This window comes from Pongo abelii, chromosome 16 (assembly GCF_028885655.2).
Source record: "Pongo abelii isolate AG06213 chromosome 16, NHGRI_mPonAbe1-v2.0_pri, whole genome shotgun sequence".
Lineage (NCBI taxonomy): Eukaryota > Metazoa > Chordata > Mammalia > Primates > Hominidae > Pongo > Pongo abelii.
Window position 1 is genome coordinate 71,297,162 of NC_072001.2, and position 26,968 is coordinate 71,324,129.

Below are 26,968 nucleotides of genomic sequence, written 5' to 3' on the forward strand. Positions count from 1 at the left end.
ATACCTATCTAAGCTTGTTATGAATTCATCCTGATTTTTAAATTTAAGAGATTTTGAATTTTCATCACTAATAGTTTTCTCAGGTTTACTATAAGGAGAGTATAAGGTTGTTTGGAAAAATAATAACACAAGAAACTTGTAAATGTTTGCTTCTCTACTTTTTAATGAAAACATTCATATTTTCTAGTATGCAGTTTGTAGGGGGTTTTTTCTTAAGGAATGGAAGTCAAAATGATTGTGGAAATAATAAGTATAAATAAATTATATTTCATTTTTAGGGTTACCTTCCACCTACAAAAAATGGCGTGGAACCAAAGCGACCCAGCCGACCAATTAATATCACCTCACTTGTCCGACTGTCCACAACAGTACCAAACACGATTGTTGTTTCTTGGACTGCAGAAATTGGAAGAGTAAGTAAATTTTTGTTTCTACCAGATTTTTGTATTATAAGGAGGGGTTAATCACCATGCCTACCTGAATTTATATGTAAATTATGTAAAATGAGCTGCAAAAGGATTTATTTTTGTCTCACAATGAATTTTCAACATGTTTCCATTTGAAAAATGGGATTATGAAGTATCCAGTGTTTTATAACCTGGCCCTTTTATTCTACAATTGATCATAAATGTCCTCCTGTATCATCACATGTTCTTCTGCATTATTTTAAGTGATGATATCATATTCCAATATGAGTATGCCATAAATTTGCCTGTTACCTACTATTGAGCATGTTACTTGATTTATTGATTGATTCATTGGTATGTCAAAGAACATTTTGAAGACCATCTTAGTAGCTATAACTTTGCATGCATATATGATAATTTCCTTAGAGTAAATTCTCAGAAGTGGGATTGCTGAGTCAAACAGCATACAGAATTTTAAGAAATTTTGTGTACATTGACAGATTACCTTCTCCAAAGATGTTGTACAAATTTATTCTCTGACTTTCAGTGTTATTTGTGTGCTCGTTAACACTATTATCTTCTTTGAAATTTTTACCAATTCTATTAGGTAAATAATGCTACCACTGTGTTTTAATTAGTACTTTTTTCATTATTAACTGAGATTGAATATGTTTTATATTTGTGATTACATTTTAAAACTGTATCCGTGTCTGTTTCTCTATTGCTGTTTTTGTTATTGATTATGAGATCTTCATATAGTAAAACTTAACTCTCTGTTTCATGTTACAAATATTTGTTTCCAGTTTGTTGGCCTTTTATTTTTATGTTATTATTTAATATGCAGAATATTATTAATATTATTTAATATTGGCCACACAAAGTTTTTGTGTAGCCAAAACCTAACCAGTTATTTCCTTTATATAGTCTTTTCTCGTCTCCATCATGCTTTGCCTATCTGCCCTTCCCAAGCTGTGGAATTATTTGTTTATTTTCTTCTAGACTTCTAAGGTTTCATATTTTACCTTTAAATATTTAGTTCATATTAAATATATGTGTGATGTGAGGTAAAAATTGCTTTCTTTCACTTTTTAAATAGCTGGTTCTAACACTAACTAAATAAATGTTGATTTTGAAGCCACCATTGTTATATATTTAATTTTTACATATCCTGAGTGTGTTTCTGATCTTTTTCTATATTGTTTCTTAGTCTAACATTCTTTTTTTGGGACAGTTTTCATCATATGAACTCATATGTATCCACCAGTTCATTTGAAATTTATTGAATGCTTACCATGTGCCATCTACTATACTCAAAACTGGCAGTACCATAGGGAGGGAAAAAAGTTCATTTTCATGAGGCCTGTGATGTAGGGGCCTGGTGGACACATACAAAGAATGTGAACTTACTTATAAGTACTATAAAAGAGAAGCACATGGTGATTTATTTTACAGTGTATCAAAGGGCACTTTGAACGAGAGAGAGCAGTCAGGGAGGGCTTCCCTGAGGAAGTAGTGACTGAGCCAAGAGCTGAGAAGAGAGTTGGAATCAGGTGAAAGGTTTAGAGGAAACTACCCACACAACAGCCCAGTGGTAGGAGTGAGCCTGGTTTTTACAAGAAGCTGAGAGGGATTCACTGACTAGAGTGCAGAGAATGGGGGAAGAGTGGTATATGAGATGTGGCTAGAGGGGTAAGATAGGACTAAACCATTCAGGGCATTGTAGGTAATGTTAAAGTTAAGGATTTTCTTTTTCTTTTTTTGAGACAGAGTCTCACTCTTGCCCAGGCTGGAGTACAGTGGCACGATCTCGGCTCATTGCAACCTCCATCCCCTGGGTTCAAGCGATTCTCCTGCCACAGCCTCCTGAGTAGCTGGGATTACAGGCGCCTGCCACCGAACCTGGCTAATTGTTGTATTTTTAGTAGAGACGGGGTTTCACCATCTTGGCCAGGCTGGTCTTGAACTCCTGACCTTGTGATCCACCTGCTGTGGCCTCCCAAAGTGCTGGGATTACAGGCATGAGCCACTGTGCCTGGCCAGGATTTTCTCTTGTTAAGCAGAAAGTTTATAGTGCTGTATTTCTTTTTGGAAAAGATCACTCTTTGGAGTGGTAAATAGTTTAAATGGAGGCCAGAATCGTGCAGAAGGACATCTCTTAGGAGCCAGCTCTTGTGGAAGTATTAGTGAAATAGTATCTTTGTCTAGAGTGGTGGCAATAGAAATGGAGGTAAGTAGGGGCATCTGCAGGATTGAGTGATGAATTGAAAGTCGAGGGCTAAGAGAAAGGGAGATGTGACTGATGAGTCCTTGGTTTCTGGGTGGGTAGCTAGGCGAATGATATTGCTGCTGAGGTAGAGGAATCACTGGAAAAGGACTGAGTGTGGGTGTGTTTTGTTTGTTTTGTTTTGTTTTACTTTGAAGAATGGGCATTGGAGGACAAGATGGAGGAAAATTATGAATTTACTTTTGAAACTTTTGAGTTTGAAATGCCTGTGAGACATCCTGAATAGGCAGTGGGGCAGATAGGCTTAAAGGATACATTTGAGCTAGAGGGAAAAAATGTGTGAGTCATCTGCATATTGGTAGTTATTGGAACCACAACTGGCAGGGCTGACATTGATTCTCCTGCATTACCTTTTTTTTTTTTTTTTTTTAACATTCTTTCTTCCAGTTAAAGTAGAATTACTTTATCATATTTCTTTTCCCCCCTCCTGTACCCCATGTGCACATCTTTCTGAGAATTTGGATGAGATTTCTTTAAAGTTATAGATTAAGTTAGGGAGAATTTATTTACAATATTTAATATAACCATTCTAGGAACTGTATTTTCAAATCTTCTTTTATGTTCCTCAGCAATTTAATAGGTTTCCTACAATTCCTGCATATTTTTTGCTAATTCCTATGTTGGTTGTTGTTATTACTGCTATTATAAAAAGAGATCTTTATATTTTCAAAGAATTTATTTATTGTTGGTTTACTTAAAAACTACTTATTTTTAATACTTATTTCATAGCTAAATTCATATATTGGTTCTATTAGCTTTTTAGATGATTTATTGGTATTTCTATTTTGACAGTTTTGAGTTTGAGGTATGTCATATAAATTATATTACCCTAATACTTTTGTCATTTATTTCTTGTTCTACTACCTAGAACTTTGTAAACAGCGTTAAACAATGCAGGCACTAGTGGGCATATTTGACTTCCTCCTTATGTTAATGAGAATACTGCTACTGTTACAACATTATTATAATGTTGCTATTAATTTTGATAGAACCTTATTATATCAATGATGTATTTCTATATTTCTCTTACTGGATTTTTTTTTTAGAAATGGATTTTGAATTATATCAAAATTCTTTTTGACATCTCTCAGGGTTATATTTTTTTTCCTTTAACTCATATGTCACCATTAGGTTTTTAAAATCCTTTTAAATATTTTATTTCTAGTGTACCTTGGAGTTCCCTTTTTCTTCCTTTTTGAGGAAAGTTTTGAAAATGTTTTGTTTTTGTGTATGAAAAGAATAGCTCACCAAGGAAGAAGGGGAGTGTTTTTGGTGAAATAGGAAAGAAGTCTGAAACTGTAGGAGAGGAGGGGAATATGGCTACTGATAAAAAGCACCAGAGGAGAGGGGGATATACTCTTCCATAGGAAGGCTTTCAACTACAAAGATTTGAAGACATTTTTCTGGGGAAGTAAAACACTAAATCAGCATTATTTTCCAAAGCCCAGAAAATAACTTAATAGATTGTTTTAAAATTACTGTTTTAATTCAGCTTGTGAAGATATTCTGAATAGTTCATGTAGAATATCTTACTATTTTGCAGATACTTTTGTGTAATTAGTTGCCAGTGAGAAATGTTGCAACTATGTCTTTTCAAATGAAATAAATAGGAGAGCTAGTATAGCGCCTGAAAGAAATAAGTGAGTTATATTGTAACTTCTTGCTCTACCTCAGGGTAATCACTGCTTTTAGCATTTATTAAACTCTCATTATTTGTAGAGAAATTATTTAGATGTAAGTTGAGTATTCCTAATCTGAAAATCTGAAACCCAAGATGTTCTAAAATTCAAAACAGGATGCTCAAAGGAGATACTTGTTTGAGCATTTCAGACTTCAGATTTTCAGATTAGGGATGCTGAACTGGTAAGTATAATGCAGATATTCCAAAATCTGGAAGAAAAAAAAAATTCGGAGTCCAAAATACTTATAGTCCCAAGCATTTCGGGTCAGGGATACTCAACTTGTACTAGTGTAAGGGGCACATAATGAATAGAGTATATTTCAGTTATAGAGAAAGTATCTCGTGAACTTGACAAATAATTTTTAAGACTTTTGAAAAAGCAATAGACAAAAATATCAGTATAATATAATATAATATATATCAGTAGTTGGAATTAGTATTTGAAGGATTAGCAGGAACAATAAAATACTGTCTACCTAGAAAAGAATCTCTGTCACTATTAAGCTTTGGTGGGTTTTTTTTTTTTGCTGCTGAACCTCTTTCATATGATGTAAAAATTTCATTTTATATTACCAGTACAAGTGGCATTTGTTAATACCGCATTCTTTTTGCTGCTTTTACTTTATTTTATTTTATTTTTCTATTTGGGTACATGTTTCAACTAGAGTGAGCATACCTTTTCACTGAACTTGTTGCAGTTTCTGCTTGATCTCTTCTTAAATATTTATATAAAGCCTTAGGGTAATTCCAAGTTCTGAAGATTCAAGTTGTCAATACATAGTTTCACATTGTTAATTAGCATTTCTCCAGTTTCTATCATACTTGAAGCATTAAGCAAGTAAATAATAATGGTGAATAAGATTTTTTTCTAAAAGAAGCTTTTCAGTTGGGCCTGGTGACTCATGCCTGTAATCCCAGGACTTTGGGAGGCTGAGGCAGGCGGATCACTTGAGGTCAGGAGTTCGAGACCAGCCTAGCCAACATGGTGAAACCCCATCTCTACTAAAAAAAAAAAAAAAAAAAAAAAAAAAAAAAAACACAAAAATTAGCTAGATATGGTGGTACACACTTGTAGTCCCAGCTACTTGGGAGGCTGAGGCAGGAGAATCACTCGAACCCGGGAGGTGGAGGTTGCAGGGAGCCGAGATTGCGCCACTGCACTCCAGCCTGGGTGACAGAGCAAGACTCTGTCTCAAATTAAATAAATAAATAAACAAAGCTTGTTAATGCTATATCAGATTAGTATGTTGTATGCTCTAAAATTTAGGAAATTTTTTTTTTTTTGGGTGGAGACAGAGTCTTGCTCTGTCACTCAGGCTGGACTGCAGTGCCGCCATCTTGGCTCACTGCAAGCTCCGCCTCCCAGGCTCACGCCATTCTCCTGCCCCAGGCTCCCAAGTAGCTGGGACTACAGGCGCGTGCCACCACACCCGGCTAGTTTTTTGTGTTTTTAGTAGAGACGGGGTTTTACCACGTTAGCCAGGATGGTCCCGATCTCCTGACCTCGTGACCCGCCTGCCTCAGCCTCCCAAAGTGCTGGGATTACAGTCATGAGCCACTGCTCCTGGCTGGGAAAATTTTAATGTTACTTGTTCCTCATTAATGTGAAATTTATTAATGAAGGTAAATAGCTTTTTTGACACTTCTTTTTCCTCCCTCTCAGAAAATATGTAGCATGTAAACACACATAGCTTTCCGAACTTTAAATAAAAATATGACCTTCCAGAGAGTATTGTAATATATTTTCTGTCAAAAGAGGGGAGTGCATTAAGTTCCATGTCTTAATATTCCCACCCTTTTCCTTTGGTTTCTAGTGTCTGCTCTGTCATCAAGCAATTGCCTAATCATGAGCAGATTGCATAATCTTTTTGTGCCTCAGTTTCATCAGCCCTTCACTTAGAAAAATACCTATCCTACCTATGTCTTAATAGGCCTTCTGCAAAGTTTAAATGAAGTAGGCAGGGTATGTTAAGAATGCTTTGAAAAATGTGTGTAGCTATAAAATACAAGATGGCAGCAATTATTTTCCTTTTACTTCTTTTCAAGTCTCTTGATCTTCCTCTTGATCCCAGCACCAAATAGAAAGTCAATCCTTCTCATTTAGATCTCCTTCCTACCCTTCGTGAACCTCAGCCGTCTTTTCTTTCTCTTATCCAACCATGTACCTTCGCTTAGTCTTAGCTTGTTGATTAACTGGTTTTTTTTGGTTTTGGTTTTTTTTTGTTTTTGTTTTTTTTTTTTGGTTCCCTTCTACCTCTGTCATCTCTGGGTAGTCTGTCTGCTGGTAATGGATATTCATCTGTTCATTTGCCAAACCAGCAGCTTCTCTTTGAAAACCTTCTTTAATAGTCCCTCTGCTTGTTGTGATAATGGCCCAAGTATAATCTTTTCAAGAACTAATTGAAGGCATAGAGAAAGGTTAAAAGGTATAAATTAGGAAGCCCATCTCATTTGTAATTTAAAAAAAAAAAAGATACTATTTTAGATATATCTGTTACCTACCAAATATGGTTTATAGCTTTGACACCTTATTGTCTTTGGCTTATACTTAGTCTTAACAGTATTCTTTCATGTAAGTGCCTTTAAATTCATTAGCTTCAAGTATAGGTAATATTAAATCCAGGACAGACCTGGGTTTAAATTCTAGGTTTGTTACTTGAAAATTGCAAAATTAGGGCAAGTTCTTTTACTTCTCTGTACTTCAGTATCCTCATCCATAAAAACAGGTTTATGATCATCTCAGCAGCTTTTTGGTCAGGATTAAATGAATTACTGTTCATGAAAACACCTAAGACAGTGCTTGACACACAGTAGGTGTTTTAAGAAGTGTTAGTTTTCTTTCCCTATCATGGTGAGATTAAAATAGATGTACTATTTACTTACATGTGTTGTTTGTTTTCTACATCTTTTTTTTTTTTTTTTTCCAGAACTATTCCATGGCAGTGTATCTTGTAAAACAGTTGTCCTCAACAGTTCTTCTTCAGAGGTTACGAGCAAAGGGAATAAGGAATCCGGATCATTCTAGAGCTTTAAGTACGTATGATAAACTTATTTCACTTATTCAGCTAACTATTTTGTTAAAGGTTAGAGTAGTATTTTCTCAACTCAAGAAATTTTAGAATTTGTTTATTCACTGGAGCTTGTTGTGTAGAGGATTAAAAACACTGAGAACCTTCTGAACTTGTAAAACAAGACCTTAGAGTAGTTCTAATATCTTTGTCATGAGCTATATTTTATAATCTATATTTTACTAATCTTAACTTTGTGAAGTCAGTGCATGAACATGAAAGAATATTATTCTACAACTTCATAAAATCAATGTTTAAGGAATTCTGGGAAATGGGAAGGGCATCTTGGCATAAATTTCAAGCAAGTTATTTTAGGTTGGTGGTTTATCCAGGAAAAATGTACAGAATTATATCATGACCTCACCCTGCATTTATAAAGTGAGGAGAGCCAGTGGGGTGGTAGAAATAATAATTCTGCCATGAATCAGTTGTATGACTGTGGACAAGTAACGCTGCTCCTGAGTTTCATCTTCCTCATCTGTAACAAGAGGTTTATGCCATGTGATTTCTAATGCTTCTGCAAAGTCTGGGTTCATGCATGTGAATTACTGGTGGTTTGTTTTGATATGTTGAATTTGAGATTCAAGGTCTTCAAATGGGGCTGTGCTGACCTCTGTTTTTAAGGGTTAAGGTCAGAGGGTTTGGCCTTTCCAAGGAGGTGAACTAAGTTCTTCGTTTATTCGTTTATTTGTGAGAGGTGGGGGCTGAGTGGATTTAGGAGTGAGGGCTGGGGACTTAGAAACAAAACTTTTATAGGCAGGTGTTAGATAGCTATCCTTTAAGGACTTTTGATGTGAACTGATTAATGAAGCCCATTATCAGATTTGTACTTAGGAACACTCTGGGGGAAAGAACTAAGATAATAGCAGCTTTCCTTTTGTAGCATAGCTATTATCCCTTTCTGTGACTTATTTCTGTGGCAGAGTAAAAAGATCCCACTCCCCTGAATATCAGTATACCCTTAATAGTTCATTGAAGAATTTTTCTGTATTAAAATGGTCCTTTAAAAATGCAGCTAATCCTGCATCAATGGGAGTACACTTTGGACTAATGCGTCTGTAGGCATGCATTGACAGATGATGGAGACCTAGAAGGATAGCACTGATTTGGGATCTGCGGGAGTGGTGGCACCATTTGGCAGGGATAAGAAGATGGTAGGGATCCTGAAAGAAAAGACAGACATCTGCCTTGAAGGAGAGTATAAGATAACTTGTCTTCTATCACAATCTTGCTGAAGTTATTCCTGGTCATTCTACTGAGAATTTTCTTATTTGCCTCACAATACTAGAATCTCAGCCGGTCAGAAAGCAAAGAATTATGTGAGCCTGTATGGAAGAGGGAATACCAAGAAATAAGGCAGATAAAGTTATTTTATTTAATAGTAACAGCAACAACAACAATGATAGGGCCAACTGTCTTTGCTCAAGCTGTTAATTCTTCTCCGCTTGTAGCTATAGCACCACCTGGAGGGAGAGTGGGAACGTGAGTCTGGAATTGAATTATTTTATTTTCTCCGAGAAACTACTATTAGCTACCATTAAGCAACAAAAACTGTTTAGTTCAAAAGCTATTTCTACTCTGATATACTGATGGATGTGGAGAATAATTGTACACTGGATGAGATTTTTGTGGAAATTGATACCTTACCTTACTTACTGGCCAGGGAAGCCAATGGAATATTAATTTGGATCCCACCAGTAAGAAATTTGTTGTAATTTACTAAAAAACAGGTTATCTACCTTTACCTGTATGCTGCCTGTAAAAAAAAAAAAAAAAATTTTCCCAACAAATTATGTAATTAAAATTCTGTTTACAATAACTTGACAAAAGGAAATGTCAGGGATTTTAAAAGAGTCAAATTACTTACAAATATGTTCTTTGTAAGTCATTTTTAATAACATAAGTACTTCTAGCAAAGTTTTAGTAGTCAAGCCACTCTTATGTTCTTGAAAGAATAAAGTTGGTATTATTTAGACTTTTCACAGAGAAATCCGTTCTCTGAATCATTTGATTTAGTAGGATTTTGTCTTGCAGTTTCTACCTTTGTGTAGAGTTGTCCTCTCACAACTATCAAAAACAGTCTTTTACCAAATCTTAATCAAGTTTCTTTCTCCTCTTCCTTCTCCCTTCAGCGGTTATTTCAAGCCTCAGCTATAATCTAATCAAACACTATCCCCTTCTCTCAGCACTCTGCCAATGCACGAAAATTGGGGCTACAAGACATGAATTACCTAAACCACCCATTTCTTCCTTAATCTCAGTGCCACCATAATTACTTTTTTAGCTTATCTACATTTGTGCCCAGTCCTCACTTTATTCCCTTCAGTGTCAAGAGGAAATGTCCCTTTCCCTGCTCTAAGTTAATCTTTTATTCATTTATTCTTTTCATTCAACAAATTGTGTTAACAGTCTGCTGTGTTCCAGGCACAGGAGAATATAACATTAAACAAGACACATACCATCTCTGCATCCCCCAGAAGTTTGCAGTCTGGTAAGAAAGACAGGCGTTAAATAATTGCACAAGTCATTAATGAGTTAAAGTTTTGACATGTGCCTTGAAGAAGATAGATAGGGAACTCTAGAGGTACAATAGGGGAACATAGTCCTCTCTGGTATTGTGATACTTAAGGCAAGATTATAAGTATGAGGAGAAGTTAAGCTCCAAGATGGGAACAGAGTATGCCAGGAGAAAAGGCCAGTGCAGCTGGAATAGAGAGAGCCAAGAAGGGCTGGGTGCAATGACTCACACTTGTAATCCCAGCATTGTGGAAGGCCGAGGCGGGTAGATCACTTGAGGTCAGGAGTTCCAGACCAGCCTGACCAACAGAGAAACCCTGTCTCTACTAAAAATGCAAAAAAATTATCCTGGCATGGTGGCATGTGCCTGTAGTCCCAGCTACTCGGAAGGCTGAGGCACGAGAATCGCTTGAACCCGGGAGGCAGAAGTTGCAGTGAGCTGAGATCACACCACTGCACTCCAGCTTGGGCAACAGAGAGAGACACTGTCTTAAAAAAAAAAAACAGAGAGAGGGAGAGAGCGCCAAGAAGGAGGGTGACCAGAGAGTTGGACAGGTATAAGTTGACATAGACGATATGAAGATAAAAGATAGAAAACCATTAAAAGATTTTTAAGCGGAGGAGTAAATGACATGATTACATTTAGACAATCTGATTCTCACTTTGAAGACTAATCAAAGGAAGGCAAGGCTAATGCATTGAGGCCAGTTGAGAACCTGTTTGTAATAGTATACGTAAGAGATGATAATGTCTTGAACTAAGGTGATAGTGGTAGACAGAAGTTGACAGTTTTGAGAAGCATTGAAATGGCATTGACTGTGTGTGTGGAGTGATGAGTCCAAGGAGGAGTTCTAAGCTTCTTACTCAAGCACCAGGTAACATGGTAATGCCATTTACTGAAATGGAAAACTGTGTTGAAAAGATCAGATTGCAGGGGGGAGATCAGAGTGGACTCTTAGACTTGTGGTGTTTGAGATGGGATGAGACATCCAGGTAGAGATGCTTGGTAACAGTATTATGAGACCTGGCTCCCTCATATATCTGCTCTTTGTCCTGTGTTTTCAGTTCCTTCCTGTCTGCAGGCTTTTTCTGTCACTCTATGCTGTCAAGACTCTTTTGTCTTTTAAAAAATAGGAAAACAAGCTCCTCTATGGATAGAGCTCTGTGTTCCTCCTGTTGTTCTCATCCTAATTTTTGTGAGAGTAGTCTACACTTGCTCTTTTTACCTCCTCACTGCGTCTCATTATGGTCTTTAACCCTCTATCATTCCACTGAAGTTGCTCTTTCAGATGTCACAAATGATGATCTGATTGCTAAATTTAAAGTGTATCTTTTCGGTTTTCATCCTGAATACTTCTGCTGCATTTGATATGAACCACTTTCTCCTTGAAATTCTCTCCTTTCTTCTCTGACCATATCTTCTCAATCACCTGCCTTCAATGGATTATCTTAGGGAAGCATTCTAAGTGTTGCTGTTCCTTGGAGTTTTATCTTGGGCGCACTTTTCTACACACCCTTATGGTTTAAAACTAACACCCACCCCAAAATACATGTCTTCATCTCAGACCTCTCCCCTGCGTTTCAGACTTATATAGCTAACTACCTTCACCTAAGCATTTCACTGGTTCCTCAAATTCAAGTATTTAAAACTGAACTCACCAACTCCTGTCAAACTTACTCCCTAAATATTTCTCAAATGTACCTTCTGTCTATCATGCTATCATTGCCCTTGTTTAAGCTCTCATATCCTGCTTTTATTTTAAAAACCATTTTTAGACAAAACATCCCTCTCCTTGACTCCTTTTTCTATCTCCTCTGGTAGCCTCCTAAGTGATTTATACAGATCTAAAATCTTACCATTCTCATTCCCTTGCATTTCATGGCTTCTTAACACCAAGGGAATAAAAATTGCAAGTATGTTAGCATGACACATAAACTTTGCATGATGTGGCACCTGCTTATTACTTTCCAGGGTCGCCTGTATTCACTCTTCTTTTCAAACTTTCCATGATGTGGCACCTGCTTTTTACTTTCCAGGGTCGCCTGTATTCACTCTTCTTTTCATACTTCACATTCCATTCCAAAAATATGGAACTCTTAGTAGTCTTTCTTCAGTGCTTTAGTTTTGTGCTCTATGCCTCAAAACTCCCCTGCTGCCTCCTCTGCCTAATGTCGTTATCCTTTGTTTCACTTTTTTCCAGGAGGCATCCCAGAACCCCCAGAATAGATGAGTTGACTTTTGGTTAGCTTCCTGAACATACTCCGTCAGAGTGCATTAGAGATGATCTCACTGAGCATCTTTACCCTCTCCTAGATTATGAGTTCTTTGGAGGAGGAATTTAATCTTATTTTTTTCTTGAATTCCTATTGCTCAGCACAGTGCCACATACGTAGTAGATCTGCATATTTTTGAAGTAAACTGATGAAAAGACATCTACAAAAAAAATCAGGTCTTGGTGCCTGTTTCTTTGCTTATAAAATGAAATGTTTGATTGTTTTCAGCCTTAAAATTTTAAAAGGCTGAATTAAAATAACCTGATATCAATGAAGGATAGAAATTATCTTGAAATAATAACAACCCTAGAACAGCACTAATAGAACAATCTGTGATAATGGAAGTGTTCTCTATCTGCACTGTCCCATATGGTAGGCACCAGCAACATGTGGCTATTGAGCACTTAAAATATGGCTAGTTTAACTGATGAGCTGAATTTTTTATTTAAATTTAAATACAGCGTCATGTGATTAGTGGCTAACTCCTGTAGCTCCTGACAACAGGGATTAAAAACAAGATTAATTCTACTCCCCAAATCGACTTATTGGGTAAAACAAGATTAATTTTAAATGTGACTAGCTGTAACTTTATTATAGTCATATAATAAAATACTGTTAACCACTGCAGATCACTATAACAATGTGAAAACTTTAACTCCCAGAGAACTTCCCACATGTTGACTGATTACTGCAGGACAAATATTATATGTCTTATTTTTATTTTTTATTCCCTTGCTCACAAGAAATAAGTGCTTTTACTTTTACTTTATTTTTTCTTCATACTTTCTTATGATTAAATATAGCATAGTGCTTTTCCCCTCCGTTTTCTCTCTTTCCGTTGAGAAAGTTTATTAAAGTATAATTTATAGGCAATAAAAATTCCTTTGACAGATGTATAAAATCATGAACCATTGCCACAATCAAAATATAGAACATCCTTTACCCCAGAAAGTTCTTCTGTGGCCTTTTGCATTCCATCCCATCCTTTTACCATTGATGCGATTTCTGCTCTGTAGTTTTGTCTTTTCCAGAATGTCAGATAAATGCAGTCCTACAATATGTAGCCTTTTGCGTCTGGCTTCTTTCACTTAGTATAATGCTTTCGAAGTTCATCCATGTAGTTTGTTCTTTATTGCTGAGTAGTATTTCATTTATGTACTATAATTTATCCATTTGATAAATGATGGACATTTATTCATCTGATAAATTGATGGACATTTGGATTATTTCCAGTTTTGCAGCAATATGAATAAAGCTGCTGTAAACATTTACATTTTGCATATGGATACCTCAGTTTTGTAGACATATGTTTTCATTTCTCTTGGGTAAATACCTAGGAGTGGGATTGCTGGGTCATACGATAAGTATATATGGAAAACAGTTTGGCAATTTCTTTTAAAGTAAATATACCATTTTTGCATTCCCACTAACAATGTGTGAGATTTCAAGTGGCTCCACATCCTTACCAGCATATGGTATCATCAGGCTGCTTTATTGTAGCCATCGTGGTTGGTATGTAGTGGTATTTCATTGTGCATTTTTCTGATGTCTAAGGATGTTAAGCATCTTCTCAGGTGCTTATTTGCCATTCTTATAGCTTCTTTGATGAAGTATCTGCCAAATCTTTTGCCCATTTTTTAATGTCATGCTTTTGATATATTATGAAATCTTTGCCTAATTGAAAGTCACAAACACTCTCTTCTATTTTTCTTCTAGAAATTTTATTGTTTGAGCTCTTGGATCTAGGTCTGTGATTCATTTTGAGTTAATTTTTGTATATGGTGCAAGGTGAGAGTAGAGATTCATTTTTTCTCCCACATAGATATCGAAATATTCCAACAGCATTTGTTGAAAAGACTGTCTTTCCTTCCATTTCATTACCTTGGCACTTTTATCAAAAACCAATTGACTATAGATGTATAAATCTATTTCCGGACGTTATTCTTTTCCATTGACCTGTATGTCTATCCTTATGCCAAACGAGTCTTAATTACTGTAGCTTGATAGTAAGTCTTGAAATCAGTTAGAATAGTTAGAATTCTCCAACTTTGAAATCAGTTAGAATTCTCCAACTTTGTTTTTCTTTTTCAGAATTGTTTTGAATATTGTTAAGTCCAGTATGTGAAACAATACATGGTGACCAAACAGAATTTATTTCTGTAATATGAGGTTGGTTTCAGCATTCAAATGCTGAAATATAATTCACCTTCTCAACAAACTAAAAATGAAAAATCATATGATCATCTCCAGAGATGCAGAAAAAGCACTTGGCCAAATTCAACATCCATTCATGATAAAACTGTCAGCAAAATCGAGAAGGGAGCTGCCTCAGTGTAATAAAGAGTATTTACAAAAAGTCTACACTGCAGCTGATATCATCACTAATGGTCTAAAACTTGAATGCTTCACTCCGAAGATTGAGAACAAGGCAAGGATATCTGCCCCTAGCATTGCCCTAGAGATCCTAGACAGCACAATAAGATAAGGAAAAGTTTTAAAAAAAGAAACCAACACACAGGTTAGAAATGAAGAAATAATTATAGTCTTTATTTACAAATGACCTTATGGTCTGCATAGAAAAAGATCCCAAAGAATCTCCAAAAAAGCTACTAGAAATACTATGTGAGTTTAGCAGAGTTAAAGAATGCATGGTCATTATACAAAAACAAATTGTATTTCTGTTAGTAATGAACAATTGGAAATTGAAATTCAAAAAAGATTTTACAGTAACATCTAAAAATATGAAACACTTAGGGATACATCACACAAACTATGTGCAAGATTTGTATGCCGAAAACTACAAAGCATCATTGAGAAAAACTGAAAGAAGACCTGAATAAACGGAGAGATATATCTTGCTAAGAGATCGAAAGATTCTATTGTTGTATGTCAGTTCTCCAAATTAATCTGTAGAATTAATCCAGTCTAATCAAGATCCCGGTAGGACCTTAAAAAATACCTTTACAAGAATAAATGGACTAGGATTGGGTCTGTAATGGCAAAAGAGAAGGCATAGGTTTTTTTTTTTTTTTTTTTTAATAGAAATTGGCACACATTCTAAAATAATTTCAGAAAATTCTCCCACCTCTGAGAGAAAGTGAATATATAAATCATGTTTTAAGTAACAATAGCTAATATTTATTGAGAATAATATTAGGTTATTTTAAAACTTTTTTTGTTGCCAGCATGGTGGCTATGCCCGTAATCCCAACACTTTGGGAGGCCAAAGTGGGCAGATCACCTGAGGTTGGGAGTTTGAGACCAGCCTGGCCAATATGGTGAAACCCTGTCTCTGCTAAATACAAAAATTAGCCGAGCCATGGTGGCACACACCTCTAATCCCAGCTACTTGGGAGGCTGAGGCAGGAGAATAACTTGAACCTGGGATGCAGAGGTTGCAGTGAACCAAGATCTCACCACTGCACTCCAGCATGGGTGACAGAGTGAGACTCTGTCTCAAAAAAAAAAATTTTTTTTTCTTGTGGTTGTTGAGACAGGATCTCACTCTGTCACCCAGGCTGGAGTGCAATGGCAGCAATTTCAGCTCACTGCAACCTCTGCCTCCCAGGCTCAAGTGTATTTTGAAACTTTTTATGTGTATTAACTCAATCCTTAAAACAGTTCTGTGAGGTACTATTATTGTTCCCATTTACCAGATGATGTAACAGGCATAGAGAGGTTAAGTGACTTAACTGAGACTAAATTCTAAGCTAGGCTATCTCTAGGTCCTATGCTCTTAACCACTACTTTATGTTGCCTCTCTTATTTTGATTTATTTTCTAAGCACTAAACACTGAGCTTTGTTTTGTATAAGGTTGATACTATGATCTATAGTATTGCTTCATTTAAGTGGAAATTTAAATATGCAAAGTTCAAAGTCAGTTACTATACCCATTGCTTGCTATGTCTATAAAGGGTGCTGGTGGGATGGTTGGTGAAGGCATGTAGAGTGGTTATTAGTCAGGGTTCTCCGGAGAAACTCAAGGAGGGGAAGGAGAGGGAGAGAGGAAAAGGAGAGAGAGAGAAATGAGAGAGAGTGAGTTGAGAGGAGATGTATTAGGGGAATTGGCTCACATGACTATGAAGGCTGAGAATGCCCATAATAGATAGGCCATCAGCAAGCTGGAGAACCAGCGAAGCCAGTAATATGACTATTGAAGTCCAAAGGCCACAGATCCAGGAAGCCAACTCTCAATCTAAGGCCAAAGGCCTAAGAGGGGTGAGGAGAAGGGCTGATATGGTGGTACAAATCCCAGAGTCCCAAGCCCAGAGAACCTGGAATTCTTTCTTTTTAAAGATGGGGTCTCACTGTGTTGCCCAGACTGGTCTCAAACTCCTGGCCTCAAGCAATCCTCCTACCTCAGGCTCCCAAGTAGCTGGGATCACAGAAGTCCAAAGGCAGGAGAAGGGTATCCCAGCTCAAGGAAAAAGAGAAAGTGAATTTATTTTGCTTTCCTCTGACTTTTTGTTCTTTCCATGCCCTCCAGCTGATTGGATGGTGTCCACCAAGATTGAGGGCGGATCTTCCTCACTCATCCACAGACTGACACACCAGTCTCCTTTGGAAACACACTCACAGACACTTTCAGAAATTATGCCTTGCCAGCTATGTAGGTAGCCCTTTGTTTAGTTAGTTTAGTTGACACCTAAAATTAGCCAATACAGTGAGTAATCACATTAGAATTCTATTTGCATGTTTATTTCATATGGCGATTATTTGTTGCCTTTAACAAAGATACTACTTTTTAAAGTCATATTTATAAGAAAGGATTGACTAAGATTTGGTGTATAATGACAAAGGCATACTTTTTGTAATTATATATGGTATTCATTAGCATAGTGTTATAACTGTATTTTCCAAACTAAAAACCAGAAGTTGTATGCCTTTTTTGTGTGTCAGGAGACAGCCTGTGAAATACATTAAGACTTTGAAAATTTGGAATTTCCAGGCCATGAAATGACTTTTTAGTCTGGCATTAGAATCATATCTGGAGCTTTTAAAAAACTACCAATTGGTGTCCCTCTTTTCATTCTGATTCAGGAAGCTCTATAGGTAGGTCTGATGTGCACCTTACTTGAGATCCACTAATTTATGGAAATAGTTGGATAGGCTATCCAGGATTTGGACCATCTAAAAAAACCCAGACTAAAATCCAGGGGACTGTGTTTAATAAAGGTAGGATTTCTCATAAATGGTTATCAGAACAGTAGACTCTGAAATTGTAACTTACCCAAGTACTTCTCCCACTCTTCATTTTCTTTTCTATATGGTGTCTATCTGGTCACACTTAGTTGTGCCACAGCTCAGAACTTCTGTTGACTGTGTATACAGCTACCCAACTTACGGCCCCTTTGTATAATATAGACTTTAAAGTTATTATGGGACAGTTTCTAAAATTGTTGGACTATTACATATATGTATTTCCTGTCTAACCCCCTATAATGTTTTTTCTTGTTACTGTTATTGAAGTTTTCAGAGGTAACAGCTCAGGTTTCCAGATGAGAAGTATAAAGAGTCTTTTATATCAGACTGAAAGAGAATGAAAGAACAGCCTTGGAAAAGTAAAATTACTAGTGTCTCCTCCCTTAAGAACCATAAGAAGTTTGAAGTGAAAAGACTTAAAGATTATCTAGTGTGGGTTCCAATTTTACTACAAGTAAAATTAAGCTGAGAAAGGAGGATTGACTTGCCTAAGAGGGCACAAGTATTTTATAGAGAAATAGATTAAAATTCAAATAATTGTATAGTTAAAAAAAAGAAATAGGACTCTTTTCATAATTTAAAGTTTGAATTAAGCTGTTTTACAGTAAATGTTTTTATTTTCTGAGCTTTCAAAAATGTATAAATGTTATTCTTATTATTAATGTCCTTGAAAATAGAAGAGCCCAAATAATATTAGTCATAGTTTAAAAGAAAGAAAACCTTGATCCGATATCTTAGAGTTATAAAAGAAAAGGGATCTACCATTAGTTGAATATGTCAACATATTAGAGAAATTTCTCTCATATTGCTGCAGGTTTTTGTCCCCTGAGTGAGAAATAGGAAATTTATAGGAAACATAGTCATTCTACAGATAAACAATTGTTTTCCATCCTTTGCTTATAGAATTAAAAGCCATATGGCTGTTTTTATCTTTCCATCCAATTGATTGGGAAATAATTGAGCAGATTTGTTTAAGCTTTTTATTAGTAATGCTCCAGTAATGTATCTTTAATAAACTTACTCTGTTTGCTTTTTTTCTTCTTCAATGAATATCAGTTAAAGAGAAGTTGACTGCAGATCCAGACAGTGAAATAGCTACAACCAGCCTAAGGGTTTCTCTACTATGTCCAGTAAGTGTTAACTATTACTTGCTTTCCAGAAAGTTTAACATACATTTTCTCTTTTTATTAAGTATTTTTACTATTTGAGAAATTCTGTTTACTTCTAAAATATGTCCACCATTGTTACAGTTTATGAAAAGTGGAAAGACATCTAGGCATTGCATTTGGGATCTAAACAAGTCTTTAAAAATGATCTACTCTTAGTAAGACATATCTAAATATGGCCTGTGATTAATGACCATCTCTCAGGCTCAAGTGTAAAATCTCAAAATAAGAAATGTTTGTTGTCTCAGTGTATTTATAAAAATTTTACATTGTTTATTTTTATTATTGTTATTTTTTTGAGATGGAGTTTCGCTCTTGTTGCCCAGGCTGGAGTGCAATGGTGCCATCTTGGCTCACCACAACCTCTGCCTCCCGGGTTCAGGCGATTCTCCTGCCTCAGCCTCCTGAGTAGCTGGGATTATAGGCATGCGCCACCACACCTGGCTAATTTTGTATTTTTAGTAGAGATGGGGTTTCTCCATGTTGGTCAGGCTGGTCTTGAACTCCCGACCTCAGGTGATCCACCTGCCTCGGACTCCCAAAGTGCTGGGACTATAGATGTGAGCCACCGCGCCTGGCCAAAAATTTTACTTAAGATAGTACCTTTCTGAGTAAAAATCTAGCCATGATTACCCACACATCTCATTTAACCATTTTGCCAACAATGACTACATTATAACAATTCACCAATTAAAAACTTCTGTTCAGCCTAAATGCTGAATTTGTTATACCTATAAAAAAACCTTGAGATATTTTAAGCCAGAAAATGAGATCAGAATCAATCATTTTCATGAAATAAATATATGGTCCCAAGACTTAGCCAAATTATTAAATCTGTAAGGGAAAAGGTCTCAAAAAAAAATGTTACACTAATCTGATGTTAGGCTCATTGGTAGGGGTGGTGGTTGAATATGGCCATGTGAAAATATGTTAAAAATTAATAATAAATTACCTTGACATTTTGGTTGCTTTTTGTTCTATAATTAATCAAACTAATCATATTTAAATTGGGGAGAAAGAATGAAAGGACACATCTGTTTCCTGATTTGTCTGATTGTTCAGACAGGCCTGATATTGAAAGCTTTTGATACTGAGATCCTATTAATCTCAGATGATGGTGAAGTTACTGTATTCTTAAAGAAACAAAGAATTTAAATAGAAATTAAATGTTATTTGTAATTACAAATATTAGTCTTTTGTAATTTATGAAACTTCAAACATATGAAAAAATTAGATCACGAATTAGTTTCTGTAAGTTATAGAAAAAAATACAATGAAGTTAATTAAAATCATCAAATTGTATCATTGTGTGTATATCCTTCTATTCCTGTAACGTTCATTTTTATTCCTTTTTATAATAAAGCCAATTTTTTTCTTGTGAAAAATATTTTGACTGCAGGCTTTTTATATTAGTGTTAAAAATTCTTTAAGTAACCAGGTAAATGTTATAACAGCCTAGGTTGTAAAGGAGACTGGTGTGGGTTTTTGTGTGTGTGGTTTTTTTGTTTTTTTATTTTATTTTTTTCTTTTCATGCTTAGAAAAATGATTCACAGACTGGGGAAGTAGAGGGTGAGAAAAAGACAAATTTTTTTTTTAAAGAAAAAGGTAAAAAGATGTATATTTATTCTACCCTCTTTCTCCGAAACCCTGATTTATCCGTTCCCCCATCTGTTGTTCTTTGCCGCCTCATTTTGTTGTAAAACACCAATTCAGAAAATACGTTTAGAAAAGTACATACACTTCATTTTCCATTTAAATCACTGCAAAAAGTATTGTTTTTCTGCAATCTCACTTAAAAGTGTTTATAGTTGTACTAATATATATGATGCTTTATGTTTAACACATATATGAAGCATTTATTCATATAAATAAGCACAACAATATAAATCTTTGAAGTTTTATTTGTGGAACTGTGTTTTAATTCTGTAGTGCAGGTGCTCATCTCTGTATTATTAGAAACTATTAATCACATTTTGCTCTTTGCACCTTTATTTATTTATTTTCTTTTTTTGAGACAGGGTTTCACTTTGTCACCCAGGCTGGAGTGCAATGCTGCCATCTCAGGTCACTGCAGCCTCCACCTTCCAGGTTCATGCAATGCTCCTGCTTCAACCCCCCAAGTAGCTGGGACTACCGGCATGTGCCACCACACCCAGCTAATTTTTGCATTTTTTTTGTAGAGACAAGGTCTTGATATGTTGCCCAGGCTGGTCATGGACTTCTGGCCTCAAGCAATCCTCCTGCCTTGGCCTCCCTTGGGATTACAGGCATGAGCCACCACGCCTGGCCAGCAGTTCGTTTTAAATTGACATCTGCTTTAAAAATTCAGATTATAAAACAAAACAACTATATATGTATATTTTGTGTGTGTGTGTGTGTGTGTGTGTGTGTATGTGTAAAATGTATAATTATAATACTTTCATGGGTTTCTATTTGGCTAAAGGGATAATCCCTTACAGTTATTCTGAAATAGTAAGATCATATATTTTAGGTATGTTTTTACTCAAAAATAAAATTTAATAATACCTATATATCAAATTTATGGGATAATAAAAGAGATTTGTTCTCTTTGAAATATGTAAATGTGATGTCTTACTGTGCATTACAATTGCCCTTGTTGTGATGTACAGAGCTCAAAATAAATGAGTTTCTGTTGTCTCTGTGCCATTTAGCTAAAGACAACAAAAATAATTAAAAATGTTTTTACACTTTGGGAATTTTATGGTTCTGATTTATTAAAAATAGAGGTGGAGGAATCTGAAAAGCTGCTTTGTAAACCCAAATACAAATGATGTGGAATTGATAGAAGAAAAGAAGATAAACTCTGGAAATGTATTTATGAAATATTTATTATTGTGAAAAAAAACTTGTGAAATTATTCTTTTTGTTTTGTTTTGTTTTTGAGACAGAGTTTTGCTCTGTCACCCAGGCTGAAGTACAGTGGCCAGATCTTGGCTCACTGCAACCTCCACCTCCCAGGTTCAAGCGATTCCTCTGCCTCAGCCTCCCAAGTAGCTGGAGCTACAGGTGCACGCCACCACGCCTGGCTAATTTTTTGTAGTTTTAGTAGAGATGGGGTTTCACTATGTTTGCCAGGCTGGTCTCAAACTCCTGACCTCAGGTGATCTGCCTGCCTTAGCTTCCCAAAATGCTGGGATTACAGGTGTGAGCCACCACTCCCAGCCTTTTTAAAATTTTATTTTTTTGAGACAGAGTCTTGTTCTGTTGCCCAGGCTGGAGTGCAGTGGTGCGATCTCAGCTCACTGCAACTTCCACTTCCCGGGTTCAAGCAATTCTCCTGCCTCACCCTCCTGAGTAACTGGTATTACAGGTGCCTGTCACCACGCCCAGCTAATTTTTGTATTTTTAGTGGAGATGAGGTTTCACCATGTTGGCCAGGCTAGTCTGGAACTCCTGACCTCAAGTGATCCGCCTGCCTCAGCCTCCCAAAGTGATGGGATTACAGGTGTGAGCCACTGTGCCCAGCTGAAATTATTTTTAATGTCACACTTTTTCCTTTCCTTTTGCAAGGAAAAAGCACGTTTTATTGACATTTTTAGGGCTTTTTAAAAATATAAGTTGGTTAAAACTTTTATCTAGAATGTTTTCTCTTGCAGCATCATCAGTTACTAATATAGATAGCACTATTATTGTAAAGCTAGTGGCATTAGAAAACACATTTTGGAGTTAAAGTGCTTATTTGCAAATAATGCAAACATAATTTGTGTCCTATAAAGGGAAAGGAAGAATTTGTAATCACAAGATGAAGACGTTCAAAGCTCAGCTTCTCTCCTGATACCAAGTTAGAGAAAATCGATATCTGTTTTTCAGATAATTATTTAGAATTTAGTGATTTTTTTAAAAATCAAGAATATGAGAATTATCACATAATAGTTATTTTATGATTCTAAGGCATTTGTGTGACAGCTAATAATGCATTTGAAAGTGAACTTTTGCTTTCATGTACCCATTTATGTCTTTCTTGTACCATTTCTGTGTCAGCATTCCTTAAAAACTCTGTAGGTCACCTTGTCAGTATAGCTGAAGATAAAGGCTTGAGAGTTGCTCTCTTGCCTAAAAGATATGAACTGACAGCTGGAGATCATGGGGTAAAGGTATGTGAGATGAAGGCCTTTGGAAAACAGCTGCTTTTCAGAGTATAAATTTCATGGCCTATGGCTTGGATTCTGAAACAATCTTTATTTCTTATCATCTTATCTGTTGTTTTCATAAACGATCAGAAGTAGTCTGATAGTTCTGCAGTTCATAAATCTTGTGCACTATTACTGTATTTCTCTAGAATTTTTAGTCTGGTTTCTCTACTTAGTATTAAGGCAGTAGCAAAAGTACCTTATAAAATAGGAATTTGTATTTCATAGATAAGTTAAGGTCTGACATAAGATATAAAAACGTAACTTGGCACCACCAACCAGATTGCTGTTTTGAAAATGTTTCTGAACTAAAGCAACATGGTATCTTGCCTAATGGTAATTTTTCTGTTATAATAACTACTTTGTTCTTTTGGCCTTTTTATCAGGTGCTTACGTAAGTCAAATCATAAAAAATTGGCTGGGCAGGTGGCTCACGCCTATAATGCCAGCACTTTGGGAGGCCAAGGTGTGCAGATCACTTGAGGCCAGGAGTTTGAGACCAATGTGGCCAACATGGCGAACCCCATCTCTACTAAAAATGCAAAAATTAGCCAGGCATGGTGGCACCTGCCTATAATCCCAGCCACTTGGGAGGCTGAGACAGGAGAATTGCTTGTGAGACTTTCTCAAAAAATAAAAAAATTAAAATTGAGTAGAAATGCAGTAAGGGAGTCTAATGAAGCTGTTTAATACTTTGTGAGCCCAGAGTAAAAGAATGACAGCTGAGGTTTGGGTGGGTCTCCTAGTGTACAAAGTGATTTAAAGCAAATATGTTTCTGTACTTTAATTAATACTAGTTATTTATTGAAAAGTTACTGTGTGTCAGGTACTATGTAGTAAACATAATTGAATCCCCACAATCATATTGTGTAGATCCCATTTTTATCCCCATTTTACAAAACTGAGCCTCTGAGTGATTAAGTAAAATAACATTCAGGATTCACACAGTAGGTAGGTAGTGGGGCCAGGATTCATTCTAACACCAGAACTCATACTCAGGCTGCACTATAAATGACTGAGTATGACCTGCATACCTTCCATGAGTGGTGCCTCCTGGAATTGCCCATCGTGCACAACTGAAGCCTTATCAGTGCACAGGACTGTCTTACTGCTGTATATTTCCAAGTATGGGGACAGGGAAATTAGTCCAACCTGTTTCTAGTAGGAGGAGACACACATAAATAAATAATATACAGTTGTGCATGCCTTAATGATGGGGATACCTTTTGAGAAATGCACTATTTAGGGGATTTTGTTGTTATTCACCAAAAGCATCATAGGTGTGCTTACACAAACCTAGATGGTATAGCTTACTACCTACCTTGGCCTATTGCTCCTAGGCTGCAAAACTGTACAGCATGTTACAAAACTGAATACTGTAGGCAGTTGTAACACAGTGCTAAGTATTTGTGTACCTAAACATAGAAAAGGTACAGTAAAAAGTATAAAAGATGAAAAATGGTACACCTGTATGGGGCACTTACTATGAATGAGCTTACAGGACTGGAAGTTGCTCCAAATAAGTCAGTGAGTGGTGAGCAAATGTGAAGGTCTAGGACATGACTTTACATCACTGTAGATTTTATAAACACTGTACACTTTGGCTACAATAAATTTAAAATATTTTTCTTTCTTCAATAATAAACCTTAGCTTACTGTAACTTTTTTTTTGAGACAGAGTCTCCCTCCATCACCCAGGCTGGAGTGCACTGGTGTGATCTTGGCTCACGGTAACCTCTGCCTCCCAGGCTCAAGCGATTCTCCTGCCTCAGCCTCCCAAGTAACTGGGATCCCAGACATGTGCCACCATGCCTGGCTAATTTTTGTCTTTTTAGTAGAGACAGAGTTGTGCCATGTTGGCCAGGTTGGTCTCAAACTCCTGATCTCAGGTGATCCTCCCTCCTCGGCCTCCCAAAGTGCTGGAATTACTGGCGTGAGCCACTGGACCTGGCCGCTGTAACTTTTTTATTTTATAAGCTTTTTATTTTTGTAACTTTTGACTCTTGTAATAACAACACTTAGCTTAAAACACAAGCACATTGTACAGATGTACAAAAATATTTTCTTTCTTTATATCCTTATTCTATAAGCTTTTTTCTATTTTTAACATTTTTTACTTTTATTTTCTACTTTCTAAACTTTTTTGTTAAAAACAAAGACACACACATTAGCCTAGGCCTACACAGGGTCTGGATCATCAGTATCACTACCTTCCACCTCCACATCTTGTCCCACTGGAAGGTCTTCAGTGGCAGTAACAGACATGGAGCTGTTCTCTCCTATGGTAACAGTGCCTTCTTCTGGAATACCTCATGAAGGACCTGCCTGAGGCTGTTTTACAGTTAACTTTTAAAATATATATAAGTAAAGGGAGTACACTCCAAAATAATGATAAAAAGTATAGTAAATACAGAAACCAGTAACATGGCTATTATCAGGTATTATGTACTGTACATAATTTGAAGACCTCCATCGTATATGCGGTTCATTGTTGACCAAAATGTTATGTGGTGCTTGATTGTAATCATACGCAGGAGTGTAGAGTTTGGGAGTACACAGAAGGGAGTTATCAGTTTTTACTCTAGGTCCCTCCAGGTTATACTTCTGATACTGTAAACTGGCATTGCTCTAGTCTCAATAAGTTTATAGCATGTTCAGTGTTCTATTTTTATTCATCATGGCTACATCTGGTTGAAGTAAGGAGGAAACAGTGTTAATTTAGAGAAAGTAAAAGAGGCCCAGAAGGGTTAAATGCCTTTCTTAGAGACACAGTAAATCATCGGTATCAAAGCAATTATTTTGGGCCCCAAATGACAGTTAATTTCCTGGTAGACTAGGAAATTGCACATTTCCCTGAAATTGATCTAAGCAAGCCAAGAATCTTTTCCTCGTTTAACTCATATTCTTTTCAAGCCTTTATAGTTTTCTTTCATATATATATATATATATATATATATATATATATATATATATATAAATAGTTTAAGTTCTATGGTACATGTGCACAATGTGCAGGTATACATGTGCCATGTTGGTTTGCTGTACCCATTAACTCGTCATTTACATTAGGTATTTTTCCTAATGCTATCCCTCCCCCAGCCCCCCACCCCATGACAGGCCCTGGTGTGTGATGTTCCCCGCCCTGTGTCCAAGTGTTCTCATTTCCCACCTACGAGTGAGAACATGCGATGTTTGGTTTTCTGTCCTTGTGATAGTTTGCTCAGAATGATGGTTTCCAGCTTCATCCAAGTCCCTGCAAAGGACATGAACTCATCTTTTTTTATGGCTGCATGGTATTCCATGGTGTATATGTGCCACATTTTCTTAATTCAGTCTATCATTGATGGACATTTGGGTTGGTTCCAAGTCTTTGCTATTGTGAATAGTGCCGCAATAAACATATGTGTCCAGTGTGTCTTTATAAGTAGCATGATTTATAATAATCCTTTGGGTATATACCCAGTAATGGGATGGCTGGGTCAAATGGTATTTCTGGTTCCAGATCCTTGAGGAATCGCCACATTGTCTTCCACAATGGTTGAACTAGTTTACAGTCCCACCAACAGTGTAAAAGCATTCCTATTTCTCCACATCCTCTCCAGCACAAGCGTTTATATTTTTGAAGTTCACAAATCTTTTCCTGGTACTTGGCAAATAATGTGGTTATTGAAAGTAGATAACTTCTCTACTGTATGGCCATTGGGGGATCTGGGGACTCTACAGTGGTACAAGCTGGCTTCCAGGGAATGAGATAGTGATATGGTACCTCCCTGTGCAGGTTTCTGGGTGGCTCCTCTGCCTTGGGCTAAAGCTAGCAGCTCAGGGACCAGATGAAGCAGATTTCCTCTTCCTGGATAGACTCAACCCGTGTCAGCTGAAGCAATATTTGCAGGACAAGAAGTCTCCTAACATGCTGGAGATGCTGGAGGTCCAGGGCTGTAGGCTGAATTGCTCGTGATGGTTCCCAGTGAGGAAGCAATGCAGAGTGTGTGCACCTGCCTTCCTCCTCAGAGCTGCCACTTGGCAATTATGCCAAACATCATGGGGAATGATCACTATTGATTCAGTTTTGTCCTGTAAACTACTCTCATTCATAGATAAGACTGATAGCAAATATCAATGCATCTCTGTATTGTGCAGTATTTAATAGGACATTATTTTCCCTAATCTCTAGTTAGGTGGTTCTTAAATTTTTTTTGGATCAAGGACTGCTTTA

The 26,968-nt window shown here is 36.5% G+C and overlaps 1 protein-coding gene across 3 annotated transcripts in view; it reads left to right on the forward strand.

Moving 5' to 3' along the window:
- PIAS1 (protein inhibitor of activated STAT 1) overlaps nt 1-26,968 on the forward strand; it is a 133,358-nt gene that overhangs the window by 88,062 nt on the left and 18,328 nt on the right. For all 3 annotated transcript variants that reach the window (XM_002825590.6, XM_063716200.1, XM_054531620.2), the window contains 3 exons: nt 279-413; nt 7,300-7,405; nt 18,491-18,564. In XM_002825590.6, coding sequence (XP_002825636.1) covers nt 279-413; nt 7,300-7,405; nt 18,491-18,564 — 315 coding nt within the window. The remainder of the gene's footprint in view (nt 1-278; nt 414-7,299; nt 7,406-18,490; nt 18,565-26,968) is intronic.